At 38.7% G+C, this 17853-nt stretch overlaps 1 protein-coding gene and 1 non-coding gene across 2 annotated transcripts in view; both read left to right on the top strand.

The window, feature by feature from the left end:
* The first annotated feature begins 6503 nt into the window (after window positions 1-6503).
* Window positions 6504-6577, top strand: TRNAD-AUC (transfer RNA aspartic acid (anticodon AUC)). The gene has a single exon. It is a non-coding gene; the product is annotated as a tRNA-Asp (tRNA).
* A 1905-nt stretch (window positions 6578-8482) lies between these two features.
* The window catches only part of WARS2 (tryptophanyl tRNA synthetase 2, mitochondrial), an 85275-nt gene continuing 75904 nt past the window's right edge, over window positions 8483-17853 (top strand). Inside the window, exon 1 of the mRNA XM_010968021.3 lies at window positions 8483-8602. Coding sequence (XP_010966323.1) covers window positions 8513-8602 — 90 coding nt within the window. The 5' untranslated portion in view covers window positions 8483-8512. The remainder of the gene's footprint in view (window positions 8603-17853) is intronic.

The raw sequence follows: 17853 nt of genomic DNA, 5'->3' as shown, positions 1-17853 counted from the left end.
TGCAAATGGCGTTGTCGGTTTTTATGGCTGAATAGTATTCCACTGTGTAAATATACCACATCTTATTTATCCAGTCATCTGTTGATGGACATTTAGGCTATTTCCATGTCTTGGCTGTTGTAAATAGTGCTGCTATGAACATTGGGGTGCAGGTGTCATTCTGAGGTAGGGTTCCTTCTGGATAGAGATGTGGTTTTCATTGATAGTGATTATCAACAGTGACAACAGAACTGGTAAGTAGCCAGGGCTGGCGTGGGAACTGTGTGTAATGACCAGAAGAGGCCCCAAGAAGCCCGCCCTTGTCCTGTCAGGGAATTTGTGGACTCATATTGAGTGACCTGGTTGCTAATAGTTTAGAAATGGGAGTATCTGCAAATTTACCCCTGGCCTCTCCTTCCCCTCCTGGTAACCACAAGTTTGTTTGCCACGTCTGTGAGTCTGTTTCCATTTTGTAAATAAGTTCATTTTCTCACTCTTTAATATTCCACATATAAGTCACATCATTATGGCATTTTTCTTTCTCTCCCTGGTTTACTTCACTTAGTATGACAATCTCCAGGTCCATCCAAGTTGCTGCAAATGGCATTATTTTATTCTTTTTTATGGCTGAGTAGTATTCCATTGTATAAATATACCACAACTTCTTTATCCAGTCATCTGTTGATGGACAATGTCTTGGCTATTGTAAATAGTGCTGCCATGAATACTGAGGTGCACGCATCTTTTTAAATTAAAGTTCCCTATGGATATATGCTCAGGAGTGGGATTGCTGGATCATATGGTAAGTCTATTTTCAGTTTTTTTTTTTTTTGAGGAATTTCCATACTGTTTTCCATAATGGCTGCACCAAACTACATTCCTACCAACAGTGTAGGAGAGTTCCCTTTTCTCCACACTGTCTCCAGCATTTATCATTTGTGGACTTTTGAATTATGGTCATTCTGACTGGTATGAGGTGACACCTCATTGTAGTTCGATTTGCATTTCTTTGATAATTTGCAATATTGAACATTTTTTTCATGTGCCTATCGGTATGTCTTCATTGGACAAATGTTTGTTTAGGTCTTCTGCCCATTTTTTGATTGGGTTGGGTTTTTTTTGTTATCAAGTTGTACGAGCTGTTTGTATATTCTGGAAATTAGTCCCTTGTCAGTCTCATCCTTTGCAAATATTTTCTCCCATTCTGTAGGTTGTGTTTTCATTTTATTTATACTTTCCTTTGCTGTGCAAAAGCCAGTAAGTTTAATTAGGTCCCCTCTCCAGTTCTCACTCTGCCTCCAGACTCTCTCTTTGGCGCCAGCTCCCAAACATCACCTTCCCTCACCTCCATGCATGTGATAATATTAGAAGACTCATTATTTTGCCTTTGTTTTGAATTTATTATCTAATGATTTTCTCACTAACACTCTCTTCAAGTTAGTCACAGTTTGAGTCAATTCCTCCAACACCACATTACCCAAGACACAGTTTCCGGGTCTTCCACAGGTTTATAATGAAATGATTAAAGAGTCCTTGAGGTCCCAGGGGAACATTGTCAAAATGGGAGGATATTTCAGTCTATCAGTTTGTAGATGTATTTCCAAAGCACAGAGATATCTTTGGGTTAAAAAATGTAACACCTGCACGAGCATAAGCTTATACAGTTAAGGGCTGAAAGGAACCTTGAGCATCATCTGGTTCAACCATTCCCATACTTTCAGCTAAAAAGTAAGTTGAGAGGTTAAGGACTTTCTAATGTCACTTTGCTACTTAGGGCAGAATTACAACTGGAAATAAAACCCAGGGTTCTTCCAGTACAGCCATGCCTCCTGGAGCACAATCTCTTCTCACACAATCTCTTTTCTCTTGCTTCCCATTGCTTCAACCCTCCTTATGAAAGTTTATCCTCTTATATGCAAACTGATAAGGACAAATCCTTAAAAAGAGATGCTGGCAGAAGGAGAACTTGATTATAAATAGGGAGATGATGCAACCACAAGGGCTGAATCCAGAAATAAATCATATCTTCACATAGTGTTTACTGAAATTGTCTTTTGAAAAATTTCCATAGAAATTATTTTACCCACCACAGGAATGTCACTCCCTCCCACAGGGATCTGACCAAACAGAAAGAGAAGCAGAATGGAGAAAAAGCAGTAATTTAGATTTATATATAAAACATTAGTTGGAACCTAAATAATAAGCTTCAACTAATCAGAATATTTTATGCATCCTGCTTTTTAATGGAAAAGGCAAACCACAAGAAAGCGACCATGTATCAGAGATTTAAAAATGCTTCCAGGGCTTATTTTAGGCTTTACATCCCCCCCCCTCACCATTTCCCTGCAACGTCTGTCTTTAAAATATCTCACTGCATACCTCCCTCCTTCTCTTCACATGTGTTCATTTGTTCACTTAACCAATCTTCCAATATCTATTGAGCCCTCCTCTGATGTCTCACGAACTCTGCTAAGATGAAAACATGGTTTTGCCTTAGTTTAATGTCTGGTTAAAAAGTTATCCTAAGAAGATTTGGATTGTTTTCACTTTTTTTTAAAGTTATATTTCCAGTTCTATAAATGGATAATTCTGTACTGAATATTTCCATTTGGACTTCCAGATCCACTGTGTACCATTTTGCAACCTGTTCCGTGCTTCTAGTGGGGAGTGAGTGGGGAAAGGACTGACCTTAATGGACCAGATAAATCATGTTCCTTTGCTCTGGTCTTCAGCAGATGAGAGGAATCCAAAGATCAGAAGATTAGAGGGTGGGAGGAGAGACAGGTAGGGTGACTCCCACCCACATCCCACCCCTCATTCCCCACACCTGCCAAGCTGTGGGTGAACAATGGCTACATTCCTCTCCTAAAGACCCCAGCACTTGTTAGGTAACCCCCTCCTTGGATTAGCAGCTGTCACATATATCACTGTGACTGTCAATTAAAAAATGATGAGTGTGTTTCCGAGAAACAACAGAAAGCAATGTAGTTGGGAGCTAAGAGAGCTGCTACTTATGTAGCTACACAGAAAGAAAACAGGTCAAATATTCGTCCTGCCTGCCCTTTGAAAATAGATCTGTGCAAAGCCCTTCATGTTCATAGCTAGGTGAGAAAGGTTTCATAGTCGCTGTTCTTCATAAACCCAACCCTGCCATGCCAGGATGACAAGTAGGCCCAGTTTTACTTGGTTGAGAGCAGATGCCTGGGGCACAGTCTTGAAAAAGTTGTGAGGCCTGTTTTCAGTATCTGCCCTGGACATGGGTCAGGGCCCACACTCTGAAATGTAGATCCGGACTGGAATATGGACCTCTATCTCTAAAGGAATCTGATTTAGGACAATTAGAATCTGGGACAGAAACCAGTTCCTAGAATCACAAGAGTTACAATGTATGTTGTCTAGCCCTATTTTTAAATCATTTTACAAACAAGGAAAAAGAGGTACATGATGGTTAAACCAGTTGACAAATCAGTAATGGAACTAGCATGCAAATTTCCTCTGAATTCACACTTAGTTCTACTTATTAAGGACAAAAAGTAAAGAAAAACATGGCTGATTGCAACTGTCAGTTGGTTTTGGAAAGTTCAATAGAATCTAACTGGTCAAGATGGGATTTAACTGAGATAGTGAGGCCAACACCTTTCCTGTTTTTGGAGAGATTGACATCTTTTGATGTTGTTTTTGGAAAGACTTTGATCTAAGCGTTATATCTGACTAGGAGCCTAGCATCACACCAGATACATACATGTGGGAAGGAAACTGATGTAGCTTGATTACATAGACAAAACAGAAAAGAGCCTACCTAAAGACATTCCAGGGAGCTTTTCAGAGACATTGCTCTAGTTCTCTTTGTAAAACATAAATCCAGAAGGGGGAAGCCTATTCACTCTAGCTACGAAGTAGCTAGGAGCAAAGGGTGGTGATTTAAACATAGAATGAGTGTGCAGATAACATACAGATTTTGTCTCAAGGGCTCTACCATCTGGAAAAGATACGGCATGCAAGAAGAGACAACAAAGTAAAATGTTCCTCCAAAACTTCAATTTGCTCATGTCTAAGCTCCATTTCCTCCATGAAACAATTTGTCCTAAGGCAGCAGGTCAACAGTGGGGATGGGGAACATTGAAAATAATCTCCTACGTGTCCTCAAAATCGTTCTCTCCATTCTAGCTCCATGCTTAATTAAGGAAGCAATTCTCTGTCTCCTTTGACGACTTGTATCCTAGTGTTGAAAAGTAGTTTGAAAAAAAGTATGGAGAGAAATTATGGAAAAAGAATAGGAATCCCAGGGCCTGCAACACCCTCCATATAATTAGTCTTCCTCTTGGTACTGACACTAAGAATTCTACAAGTAATGGAGTCAGTTCTCTGAAGACAAGTAACTGTAAATTATTCCCTTATGTCCACTCTGACTCTTCCTATCTATTCTCACCAACTTCTCCCAACCCCTAACAAAATGGCTTCATTGTTGTGGAGTAGGAAACGGTCCTTAATGTAATAAGTTGAATCTGGAAAAAAGAATACGGCCTTGGCCTTTAATTCTGAGAAGAAGGTACTTTGAGGAAAATTCTATTTTTCTATCCATGTCACTCAGGCTCTCCCTTGATTTTGCTAGATGGCATCTTCCAGGAAAAAAGTGACAGTAATATCACCCACGTAGCCCCTAAGCAGCTTTCCCAAAGACCAGATGAAGCCTCCTGATTATTACACAAAGAAGACACTCTCATTTGCACTTCCCCAAACACAACTAGGGAAAAAAAGCATCTTTTAACGTTAGGGGTGGAGAGAGGAAAATATCAACTCTTTAAAATTCAGCCATTGAGTTGCTCTGACTTTGTAGCATGACAAGGAAGTGCCCTGAGGTGAAACTAGCCCTGCTTGGACCAGTCCCATACTTAGCAATTTCAGCCTTACAATGGTATCACTTAGAGTAGAGCACTCATCTGGAGATTAAAGTTCTTTCTATTCCTACTCTTATTTGTTGTGTGAGTTTCACCAAGGTACTTAGTATCTTTGAACCCACTACAGTTTATAGTTTCATCGGCTATAAAATGAGGAGTTGAACTAGAATTAAGCCAATGGTGAAAAAGAACAATCTCCAAATCATCATTATGGTTTCCTAAGTACTTTAGTGATCCTGGGAAGTTATGTCATTCAAACATTGACTCTGCCTCACTTTGATTTAGGGCCTTTATTTAAGTCATAAAATGAGTCCAGGAAAAGACAGTATGGCCAGAGAACTGTGGCTGTGCCCCAGATTATGAAGACAAAGGTACACCTTCATTGTGCAATCTCTTCCTCTGTATTTGAAAAATATACTCAATATAAATGAAAGGTCAGAGGTGAATGGATCATACTTCAAGTAGGTTTGAACATAGATGCCATCTAGTCTTTGCATTCTGCAAAATTCTTCTTTAAGTGAATAAATGTGTAGGGTAACTCTCCATTACCTTGATCAGCATCTAATACCAACCTGACACTTAGAATTAAATTAGAGAAACAAAATTGGATACTCTGAGACTTGAGGGCTGATTATACTACCAGAGCTAGGAGTGGACTTAAACTCTTTCCTTATCCCATTTAAATCTAACTAGATATAAACTCTCCATTACTGAGGAACAGAGGTGTGTCTGCAGAGGTGGAGGCTCCCCTTGATGTTCTTGGACAAGGAAATCTAATCCTTTCTTCTGACACACATGGTTGCAATAGAAAGCCTTCCCCAACTGCCAGTCTGGTTTTAATCTATTGTTTCAAGCAAGATGGGATTTGCAGGGAATGTTAAGGAAAGAGCAAAATGACCAGAATGTACTATAAAATAAAAGTGTTGATGAGAAATCAAATTTTAAACAAGTGTTCAAAATTATAAGCACGAACATATGTAGACATACAGTGCATGCTACAAGCACATGACAATAAAAGTTTTTAATTGTAAGTATATCTAAAGTCTGCTTTGAATACAACATTTATATCTCATTTTACTAAAGTTCTTTGGCTTACCAAACGATAGCCATGGTAAAACACTGCCAATGAATACAGTGGTGCTTCATTTAAACACTGCTGGACAACGAAACATTCCTTAAGCAGACTTCCCATGTAACCAAACTAATCCTGCATTGTACAAACCTTCACAATGTTAAACACTTTATATGGAAACTTTTCAAAAGTTACATTTTTTTCTTTAAAAGATACACTGAATAACATCTTTTCCTGAAAATTCACTCATTCATTCAATTAAAATACTTATTAAAGCATGCTTATTATACTGCACTTCTTAGAAGGCCAGAAGATAGTAAGCTTAGATGGTGGTGAGCATTTTGGTGATACTTCCCCCCCAAACCAAAAGGTTTTAGAATGCCATTGTAAAAAAGTGCAAAAGCAGACAAAACTAGATTGCTTTTAATAGGTCTAGTGTCTTTTCTGCTGTCAGCTATCCCTTCTGGCTAAAAGCATATCAACCTCTATCAATTAGTTGCTTATTTTGTCAAAATAAAATTTAGATTTAAAAGATGTGCCTAGTGGGGCGGGGGGGGGGTATAGCTCAAAGTGGTAGAGCGCATGCTTATCATCCATGAGGTCCTGGGTTCAATCCCCAGTACCTTCTCTAAAAAAAGTAAATAAACAAATAAATCTAATTAACTCCCCCAGACAAAAAAAAATTTCTTAAAAAAAAAATGTGCCTACTCTGTGCAAGGCACTATACTAGATGCTGGGGGCATGTAAGAAATACAGAAGGAATGCCCATGCTGGCTGAGTGGCATTCAAGAGTCACCAGGTCACCACTGTGGTGGGAAACACAATTTATTCTAAGTTTGAAAATAACTTACTTTTAAAAATACAGATATTGAAACACAGATATTGAAAGTAAACATAATGAAAGTTCTGATACATTTTCTTCAATGGGAGTATGTCTTGGGAATATCTCCCAGAAAAACACTGTCAGCCATGTGAGTCTTCATAGACAAAAAACTAAACTGCTTGAGGAGATAAAGTCAGCAGGCCCTGTAACAGCTTTCTGCTGGAACCCAGTCTTACTGCCAGACTTTATCTTACAATCAGGAAGGCTTAAGATGTCACATGTCTAATCTTGCTAATTCCTAGGGTCACTGACTCTAATTAATATATCTATAAAACCTGTATTTTAGCATTTTAATGCTCTGCTGTATATGAGTACAAAACATGTAGGCATTTATAAAACTGCTTGTTTAAAAGGGATACTCTATCGTTTACAAGATCAACCATCACTTCTGCGGGCAAGGTCTCTTTTCAGGGTTTCAGTAACACCATATTTTGGGGCCTTTTAAATATTTTTTGGCTACTCCTTTTAATTTCCATCACCCAACTACTGCTGTTTCACAACTCTACCTTGTAGTCTCAAAAGATTTCCTTGGATTTCCATCTGTTTTGTAGCTCAGACCTCTCTCCTGAGCTCCAGATCTATGTATCTAATTGGTGTCATATTCGGAAGCACTATAAGCTCCTCAGAAACTGAGACAAAACCAAACCGAACAGTTTTGTTGAAGAATGCTGAAGAAATGACTTCCTTAGTTGGTTCCCCCACCCCCATTCCTACAATTCCTTCCCTGATTATTTCTGTATTACACCAATCGTGCTTGAACTTCACCAGTACTTTGTACCACTCTTATGAGATTTTCACTCTATGGTTTTAATTTGTAAGTTTTGTCTTACCTTGTTAAGATTTCAGTTCCATTATGAGTATTGGCCTTCTTACTGCATTTATCTCCTAACTCTCCCTAATGGATAAATACAACAAAACACATAAAGGAATTCTGACAAGTCTCCCCCAGTTTTATTTTTACTGATCGATTTTGGGGTATATTAATAGGAGCAGTAGCACTGTGCGAACTCTACTCATAATTTAAGCCAAACACAAAACAATTTCTTCTATTAGGTATCATCTTCCCAGGAAGCCTTCCCTGGACCAGGTGGAAGCACCACAGTCCTAGACACTCCACCTCCCCAATTCTGGCATTTGCTTCTGTAACACCTAAAACAGTACATCATTTATATGCTATCTCCTTAGGCCATACACTTCCTTAAGGCAAGGTATGTCTTTCTCTGTACTTTCAGCACCTAGAAGATGAAAGGTTTTAAAAAACGTTTACAGATCGTTTTAAAAGTGTAATCAATGTATCGAGGCCACATAGGTCACAAAAGACCACTTACTACCCTCTAAGTGGATTAGGGAGGCCCCATTCCTAGAGAAACTTCTTAAAAGCTTGCCTCATGATGGCGATGATTCGAAAGGCAACTTCCTTGACTTTCTTCCAGTCTAAAAAGCTGCTACTAAAGCCCTCTAAAGAGACGGTCCCTTCAGCAAGCCTGCATAAAAACTAGGTCTCCAGGGCAAATACTAAAAACAAGCCCCACCCTGTTCCTATCCGCACCTGCTCAGCAGCAGCAAAGCAGCCCGCCCGGAGGCCATATGCGCATGCGCAATAAACAAAAGCGCCGAGAATCTAGGACTTCGTCCCTGAGCTGACGTCACTCAAGACAAGACGGCTCCGCCCTCCTCAAGATGGCGCTGCACTCAATGCGGAAGGCGCGTGGGTGCTGGACCTTCATCCGGGCACTTCACCAAGGACCCGAAGCTGTTCCCGCTCCCCAGGTAACAGAAGCTGGCCCTCTCCCGCCGTTTTCCCATCCCGCTATGTCCTTCTCATCCCCCTTTCCTCTGCTTGCTTCTTCTCGCTTCCCTTTTCCTCTGGAGAGTACAGAGCCCTTTCCTTCCTAAGGTCGATTCGCCTACGACTGCCCGCCTACTCGGAGCGTGGCGACGTTGCAAGTATGCGCGGTGACGTAACGCGCTCCTGCTGGGAGGAGCGCGCCGTCGTTTGCCCACTCTGCCTCAGCCTCTCGACCTGAGGGCATCGCACGGGCGCTGTTGCCGGGCAACGCGGGAAGCCGAGCCCTGTGTGAAGTTTTCAGAGACCCGAGGGCCAGTCTCTCCCGGACTGCCCACCTTGTGATCCTGTTGTTGTTTTTAACTCTCCTTTCCCTAACAGCAAGCCAACGGTCCGGCTGAGAAATTAGGGAAGACGCCTCGTTAGGAATTGGGCCGTTTAAGTAGGTGCACCCTCTTGACGCCCTCTCTCTGGCAATGCGGTACTTGAGCAAGTGTCAATGCATCTTCCACTCTGATTTCTCCTCATTGCCCCGAAGTAGACGTGTATCAAGGAGGTTTTATGAAGGAATCTCAGCAAGCTGCCAAAGGCGTCTTTTTGTCCTGGCAGCACTGCTGTTACTGTTTCTCTGTCGGGCTGAGAGCATGGACACGGCTTTTAACCTGTCCCGTCAGTATTTAGAATTTTACCCTCATAGCAAAAAGAAAAAAAAATGTATATTATTATAAATACATATAATCTCTTACCTTCATTCAGATATTTGTTTCAGCCAGATATTTGCTAAACGTCTTCCAAGTGCAGTCTCAGTAGTAGGCACTTTGCCAGACATTTCTACATTTCTTTGGAGATAACTCCTGGGAACTAAGGAGATACTTGAGATTCTGTGATTATTAGGTGATTTCCTGTCATCTTTGCATATTCATAGTCTTAATGTGTGTGAGGATTTTGTATGGTAACTGGTGTATTGGAGAGAGTACTAGACTGAAAGTTAGGAAACTACAAGTCAAGGGATTTGTCTGCCATTTGCTAGCAGTGTGACATGACAAGTCACTTAATCTTGGTGGGTTTATTTTCTTTAGCAAAATGGGTGGAGGAAGGGTTGAACTGATTGACCACGTTCCTTCAAGCTTTGGAAATTCTATTGCTCCATGATTATGAAGTCAAAAAGTAAAGCAGTAAGATTAATTATGAAAACCAAGATTTAAGTTCAACTTGGTTTTCTAATCATCACATAAATTACTTAACTTTCTGTGCTATGTGTTCTTCATGGATGTGGGCCTCAAGATTCTTGGAAGGATAAAGCATATTAAACTAGAAAGCTATTTGTTAACAAAACAGCTATTTAAATGTTATTTTAAATTTCAGGCAGCAATGTTAGGTAAGAATTCATTCAAAATTAGATAATACATCTAATACTCCACTGTTTGAAGTTTGAGGGTTTCATTCTGTAGAACCAGAATTGGTTGATTACTATATTTATAGCTAATAGTAGCATATTAAAACCTGTGGATCCAAAGTAAGTCTTAGACCCAAACCTCCTCTCATTACAAACTCAAGAGTTGAGAATGTCATGAGAAATAAAAAATCAAGGAGAAAAGAAAAACAAATTACAGCCCACAAATACTTGCCCAAGAAAGTTTATGGCATTCAATCATTATAAATGCTAAAGAAAAAATTTCTTAAATCTCTACTATTGTTTCAGTGGCATTTATGAATACGATTATCTTAAAGTATTAATCTAGATTGTTTCAGGGTGTAGAATTTCCAGAACAGGTTACTGTTTCCAAACCTTTACTTTAGGTCTCGGTAGAATATGAATTAAATGTAAGCAAGAGCATTTTTTTGAAGTATGATCTACATATAATTTTCAGTCATTAAAAATGGTTTGAAAGACTAATGCCGTCTTTGGAAAGACCAATTGGGAAAATATATAAAATTACATTTAAAGTGAATTATAATGCAATTTGTAAATAAATATTTATGTAAATATATGTACAAGAAAAAAGACTGGAAGGAAACAACTATTCTTAAATTTTTTTGTTTTGCTTTGGTCTTCCTAAATAGTGGATTAAAAGTGATTTAAGTTTTCTTCTTTAAGCTTTCTGTGTTTTTCACATGTCCTAAATTGAAGATATATCATTTTCAGACCCAGAATAAAGTTTTAAAACATAAATCTCCAAATAAATGCATAGGCATTAATATCATCTGTGATATTTTAGATATCTGAAAGAGATAACTTGTCCGACAGTGCTGTTATTAAAATGGGCTTAGAAAAGTTATTAAAATGGCTTTAGAAAACTAAAGATTTATGGGCACTTCTCCTGTATGTATCTTCTTTTCCTCTTGAAAAGTTTCCTTTGAAGTCAAAGATTTTGTGAACAGATGCAGAAATATGTGAAGGAAGAATTGGATTCTTAAACCAGATGCATTAGACACTTTTATGATATCTCATACTCTTTGCGGAAAATAAAAAAATTATTTTGCAAGGGTGTAGTATATTGGAAAAAAACGTAAATTTGTCACGTGGATGATCCTATCAAAATCTAAGAAATAGAAATTTGCTTGTGATTGGTTTTGGCTGCGCGGTTACTTCCTGAGGTGAGAAGTAAAAGTGGGTGAGACACCGCAGTGCTTTGCTAGAGTCCTGTGATTCCTTGATTGTGTTAGTGTTTTCTTAAAAAGGCAAAATCTTGGGTAATAAGCTTGGCACTGGAGACTTTTAGTTATCTTAGGCTTTTGCCCCCCAAGGCTTGATGTAGAACTCAAGTTTAAAATAAAAACTTGGAAAAAACAGAAATAACAGTGTATCAAGTCCTACTCATTATGAAATGTCCACAGTTTATATGCAAGTAGTTTATTTTGCCAGGTGTTGCCTGACAGAAAAATATTGAAGTCTGCCGAGATGAGAGTAGTCACAGACTCAGGAATGAAGATCTGACATGTTATGTTTAAACGCTGATGGCATTAGGTAAATTTAGGCCTGTCATCATTGGCCAAACACAGAATCCATACTTCTTTAAGTACTAACTTATGATTGCATTGTGCAAAGAGTGAAATATTGATGACTAGCAGACTTTTGCAATAATATATGTAATCATTCAGGTGAAGTGTAAAATATCCACATTTGATCACAGTTGAACAATACACCTCATTCATTATTAGCTGTCCCAGTCTGGGTTTGGCCAGTATTAACATATTGTTCCTACTGTTAATGGCCATTAAATGTAGCCATTAGATGAAGGAATCATGCCTGCAAAAAAATAGGCAATATATTAAATTTTAATCTTGTATTTAGTTCTCACAACAAGGCTTTTTAAAAAATCAGACCCTCTTTTTTTTGGTGTATATATTTTTTTTATTGAACTATAGTCAGTTTACAATGTTGTGTCCATTTCTAGTGTACAGCATAATGCTTCAGTCGTACGTGAACATACATATATTCGTTTTCATATTCTTTTTCACCATAAGTTACTACAAGATATTAACTATAGTTCCCTGTGCTATACAGAAGAAACTTGTTGTTTATCTATTTTGTAGATCCCTCTTTTTTTTAAACATGTTTTATTTTAAAATAATTTGAGATATGCAAAATTGTGAAATTAGTACAGAATATTCCTGTCTACCCTGCACCAAGCAGCTTCTTCTTGCATAATCATGATATAATTATCAAAGTCAAGAAGTGAACTTGGGACAATTTCAAATTTCACATTTTCCCGCTAGTTACTTCCTCGTCCAGGACCAAATCCAGGATCCCACGTTGCATTTAGCTGTCATGTCTTTTCCTATCATTGTCATGTCCTCAGTCTTTAATGACCTTGGCCTTTTTGAAGAGACTTGCTTAATTATTTTGTAGAATGTCTCTTAATATGGATGTGTCTGATGTTTTATCACAATTAGACTGAGGTGATGGATTTTGGCAAGAATACTTCAGAAGAGATAGTGTTCATAACAAGGCTTTAAGGTAGGTGTTAACACCTTATTTTGAGCAGACGAAAATAGACTTTAGTTAAGTTACTTGCCTAATGTCTCAAAGCTAATTAATTGTGAAATTAGGGTGTTAAAATTTACTGTTGGCATTTCATTCCAGATTTTGTAGTTAGTATTTGTTTTTATAGGTTTCTCTGATCATTAAATTGGGGTAGTGTTCCCAGTGACTTTTCCCTTAGCTTTTCTCTGCCGAGTTCATCCATCCAACATGCGATGTGAGCTATAATCAGCCTGGAAAGCCATCAGGAGCCGCTGTGGCCATCTGGGAATTTTACTTGATGCTAACTGCCAGTTTGATCAGGCTGCCATATCTCCAAGTGCTTTTCTTAAATGGCACATAAAAGTGTTTTGTGGACCCACTCTAAAGCCCCTTTTAAGCTCAGTCTATGAGTCCATTTGTTTAAAATACTCTTTGAGTTGATTTTCCTTGTGAATTGACTTAGCTTATTAGAACCAATAATATTTCAATTCTTGGAAAATGTCTTTGAATGGCTAATGAAAACTACTGATGATAACTGCTGAAAATATAGAGGAGGAACAGTAGGTAGACGCTGAGCATTTATCCTGGCAACTGTTATAGCAGCCACAGCCGGGAAGTGCCGAACAGCGTGAGGCTGCTGACCCCAGATCCTTTCCCAGTGTATCTGTTGCATGGCCGAAGGTTACAGAGAACTGTGTGCAGAGGACCCCTTTTTATATTCTTTTTCATCATAGGCCATTCCAAGGTGTTGAATATACTTCCCTGTGCTACACAGTAGGACCTTGTTGTTTATCTATTTTATATTTAGTAGTTAGTATCTGCAAACCGTGAACTCCCCAGTTTTGGATTTCTTAAGATGAAGTTTGAAAAATACTTCAGCTTCCTTAAATATCCAGGTGAATTTGTTAACTTAGGACCGCATGCAATGGATGAATTATTTTTAAGGAGCTGCTCTGTAAATGAGTTATTTGGGAGTTCTTATTCTGTTGTGTATGTTTTTAGTCAATAAAATGCAATATTTGTTCTATTTATGTTAAGCTGTGTGAGTACTTGAGATAATGGCAGTCAGTTTTCCTTCCTTCCTTCCTTTCTAACTTCTTTCTTTCATTCCAAATACAGAAATACAGATTACTTCTGCATAATATGCTAATGTTTGTGCCCAGAGATGATGCTTTGACCTCATTCTCAGTCACTGCTGTGACTAACTTGGCCTCTAGCCTCCTCCCAAGGAGCGCTTACTCCAGTTCTGCTCATGATCCTATTTTACCACCACCACTCAGGGGTTCAGGAATTTCTCTCCTAGAGACTGCAGCACAAGGCCTAAACTTTCTTCCTGAATTTCCACAGGAGAAATATACTCACTTGGGATAGAAACTGCTCTGCCCACGTGAGACACTAGATGCAGGGAGATAATTTATAGGCACAGGGGTGATAAATGGACTCCAGCTTGGCTGAATTTAACTCCATTCAGGCATTTACAGTTTTCTCTCTATATCATTACTTAGCAATACTCTATCTTTTATGCCGAGTCAGAGGCTTAACACTTTTCCTTAACTTCCTTACTTATGGGGTGAAGCAAGGTCATATGTAGGTTTGTACCACCCCATCATCTGACTTCTAATGGTCCTGTAATCACTGACCAAAATTCATCTACTGCTCTTTTTTCTTGGCTCACAGTCTTCCTTGCATTGAACCTACTTCTGGTTGGCTAAGAACTACCCTTTTGACTGCCTCTTTGTGTCTTCAAAAGTGCAGTTGAGCTACCCTGGTTTCTAACCCACAGAGATTCTCACAGCTTCCACTTCTACATTCCCTGCCCTCCAGGCTGGGACACCAACCAGCAGGCAGACAGAGATGTCAGTTTCTCCTTTGCATTCCTGTCCTGGTGTTCTGGCTGTGACTCATTATGGCGCCAGGCAACTCCACTGTGGATAGAGCTCTGAATGACCTTGGATATATCACTGCTTGTTTCAGGTTCTTGGACTAACAGTTGTAGATTTTTCATCAAGGCATTTGAAAACAAAATAAAATAATAAATATCACCTTGTGAAACATTTTCAAGTGGGATCTTTTATTTTCATTAATAATAATACCCTGTTCTAATAAAACACTTCGTAGTCTTCAGAATGCATCACGTATTCTTATTTAATCTTGAGGACGACATTCACTCTTTAGCCATCTAAAATTTTTACTCACTGATTAAATTTTCATTGTGTCTTCTCTCTCTTTTTTTTTTTTTACCAGCTTTGTAGCAATGATGAACCTAAATAAGTCAATACCAGTATTTTTTAAAGTTTTGGTTTGGTGGACATTATTTTCTTATTTGTACTAAAATTGATTTCATGTTTAATTCATTTTTGGGCCCTAGTCTGATAGGACTGTGTTAATTTCAGATATTACTGCATATGGTGATGACAGGGGGAGGTGATACCAGCACACATTTATTGGATGCTTACCGTATAGCAAGCATGTTTGAGGCACTTGACATCATTAGGTCATTTAATCCTTGCAACCTAATGAGGTCAGTGTTAATATTACTCCCGTTTTATAGATGGGGATACCAAGAGGTTAAATAACTCACTCATGGTCACATAGCAAGTATTAGAGCCAAGATGTAAACCCAGGTAGTCTGATTCCAAACTCTGAGTACTAATAGTAATAAAAAGCCATTGAATTCTGAAACAAATTACCTGTGTTAATATGCTGATAACTGCCATGCAAAGTTTTACATCTGTTCCATGGAAGCCACTTATATTTCTTGCCATGGTGACATGCAGAGTAGAAATTATAAATCATCCTTTGTTGTTGCTGTTCCTACAGTCTTGTTTGGCTCAGTGAATTATGAGAAAGGAGCAAAGCTGTCTTGTAAATTTATCTCCATGTCTCTATTTGGCTATTGCCACTAGGATTACCCTGTGTAAAATAAGGGCTTTTAACACGTAAGTCCCAAGGTGCATGTAGGAAGTTCTGTTTATACACAGTCTATAGCTGAAAGGTCAACCAGTGCACAGCCTTGCAAGCAGAGGGGAGGTGGTGAGTGCTGAAGCTTATGGATGGCCAGGAGACCACTATCTAGGGTCTAGTTGGGATTTATGGCTAGAGTATTTTCTTCAAAAGTAACAGAGGTGCAAAGTAGTAAGATGGAAAAGATGAAAATAATTAGTGTTGTAGGCTATTTCTGCAAGGGATAAGTAAGAATTTTATTCTAAAAGACTCTCATTCCAAAAAGTTCGCAGAAGAGTCTGAAATTCACTAATTGAACTAAAGCCAACTATTACCAATTAGTGCATTAATTAGGATACTCTTGCAGCAACATTGAACAGAATTTATTTTATATACCAGACAAAGGACTCCTCATGAACAGTTCCTTATACTCTGGAGAATTCAAATGGACCATTCTATTTTATATTCATTCAGCTCCACTCTTTGCTCACTGTATTACTTTGGAACCCTCTTGGGAAGCAGGAGAATGTGATGGTGAAGGGAAATGAAGCTGTTTATTTAAATCTCTGATTTGAATTCCTGTCCTCCCATGGGGAGAATGGTCTAAGCAGCCAGTTCATAACTTTGCTAGGAGAGAAAAGAGGTCTCTTGGGCTGGGGGTGAGTGTGTAGCATGAAGGTGGACTCCCAAGGGAGATGTTAATGACCAGACTATATGGAGCCCTTGCCAATTCTGGGGAGAGAGCCAGGTTGGCCTTCTGTGGATACTGGTTACCTGGCCATCTTGGGTGTAAAGGAAAGTCCTTCCATGCCGGCAACACTTGCTTCTCCAGTGTCTGGAAAGTTGCCAGGAAGCTGAAAGGAGCAAGGGTCTAGAGGATCAAGAGTCACCTGAACATTATACTTGTCCTCTTAAAGTTGACTGGCTTCTCACTAAGAGGAAGTGTGGTAAAGCAGAAGAGGCATGGCTATTGGGATCTGTCAGGCCTGGCTCCACTAAATGCTAACTGTGTGATGTCAGGCACATTATTTGACCTCACTACACCTCAGTTTTCTCATCTGCAAAGTATTAATAGTAATACTCACATGGTAGGAATTTTATGTGGATTTGAGATTCTACCAAATGTATAAAGTCCCTTGGCCAATGCACAGCACCTAGTGGGCCCTCCATGCTGATAATGATTATTTCTTCAATAATATATGATTCTACTCAGCGACTTTTCTACCATTACCAATCTTAATGATCTTTTGATTCCTCCCATCTCCATACTATCCTCTCCTCTCTCTCCCACCATCAGTCTGACCAGACTAACCTCCCAAAAGCAGTGCACTAATTATGTTCTTCCCTTGTTCAGAAAACTTTGGGGGCTTCTTACAAAGTTTAGACTCCTTATAGCCTCCCATTCAAGATCTTCCACAGTTTCGATCCAAAACACTTCTCTAGGCCATTGCTGACCTACATGGATCCTTTGCCCTGGAGTTAATATAATTTACAAGTTTGCTCAGAGCTATTTCCATTTACTTCTTGGTTAATGTCACTGTCTCTTGTTGGAAAAACCGTTCTTTCCATTCTAATTGGTCTGTATTCCATCATTCTTTAAAATAACAAATAGCAACAACAACAAAACTCATTTATAGGTTCCAGAAAACTTTGCTCTTAAGCTGGAAATGATTGCTCCCATTTTGAGATTTCATAAGACTTTGTACCTTTCTTACGGAAACTGACAAATCCTTCTTTATATTCTCTGTTTATAGGATAGATGCTTTAGGACAGATGGAAAGCTTGCTATTTTTTATTTAGACCTTTTATGAGAACTCCAGCAGGAGGCAGTTTATAAGAAATACATTGTTCCACAGATGCAGTCTTAGGCTGTCATTTAGCAGACCGACACCACCAGGAGTATGTTCTTAGAGGCCACCCCTCATTGTGAAAGACAGGGCAAGAAGGATTCTTCCTGTTGAGCCCTGGATATGATAATTAAATGTGTGAGAAAATGAGTTATTACTCAAACCTTTGATATAATAATTCCTGAAGCAGAAAGAGCTCAGTAAATATTTATTGAGTGAATGAATTCAGCAAAAAATAAATATAAGACATGAGAAGGTGCACACCATTGGCGTTTAGCATATTGTTGAATCTAAACCATGCACTATTTGTGTATATTTTTATGTTTTTAATTACAAAGGATACTCAGTTATTGCTGCAGTTAATAAGTGATCTTATTATTGCCCTAAGCATCCAGATGTTTAAAAGTGATTGGGAGATAATACTGGTTTCATTTCAATGATTTTCCAAGTAGGCTCTGACTTTCTAACTTGTTACTAT

This window comes from Camelus bactrianus, chromosome 9, assembly GCF_048773025.1.
Source record: "Camelus bactrianus isolate YW-2024 breed Bactrian camel chromosome 9, ASM4877302v1, whole genome shotgun sequence".
Classification (NCBI taxonomy): Eukaryota; Metazoa; Chordata; class Mammalia; order Artiodactyla; family Camelidae; genus Camelus; species Camelus bactrianus.
The sequence above is the reverse complement of the archived record's forward strand: the minus strand, read 5'-3'. Positions and strand labels throughout refer to the sequence as shown.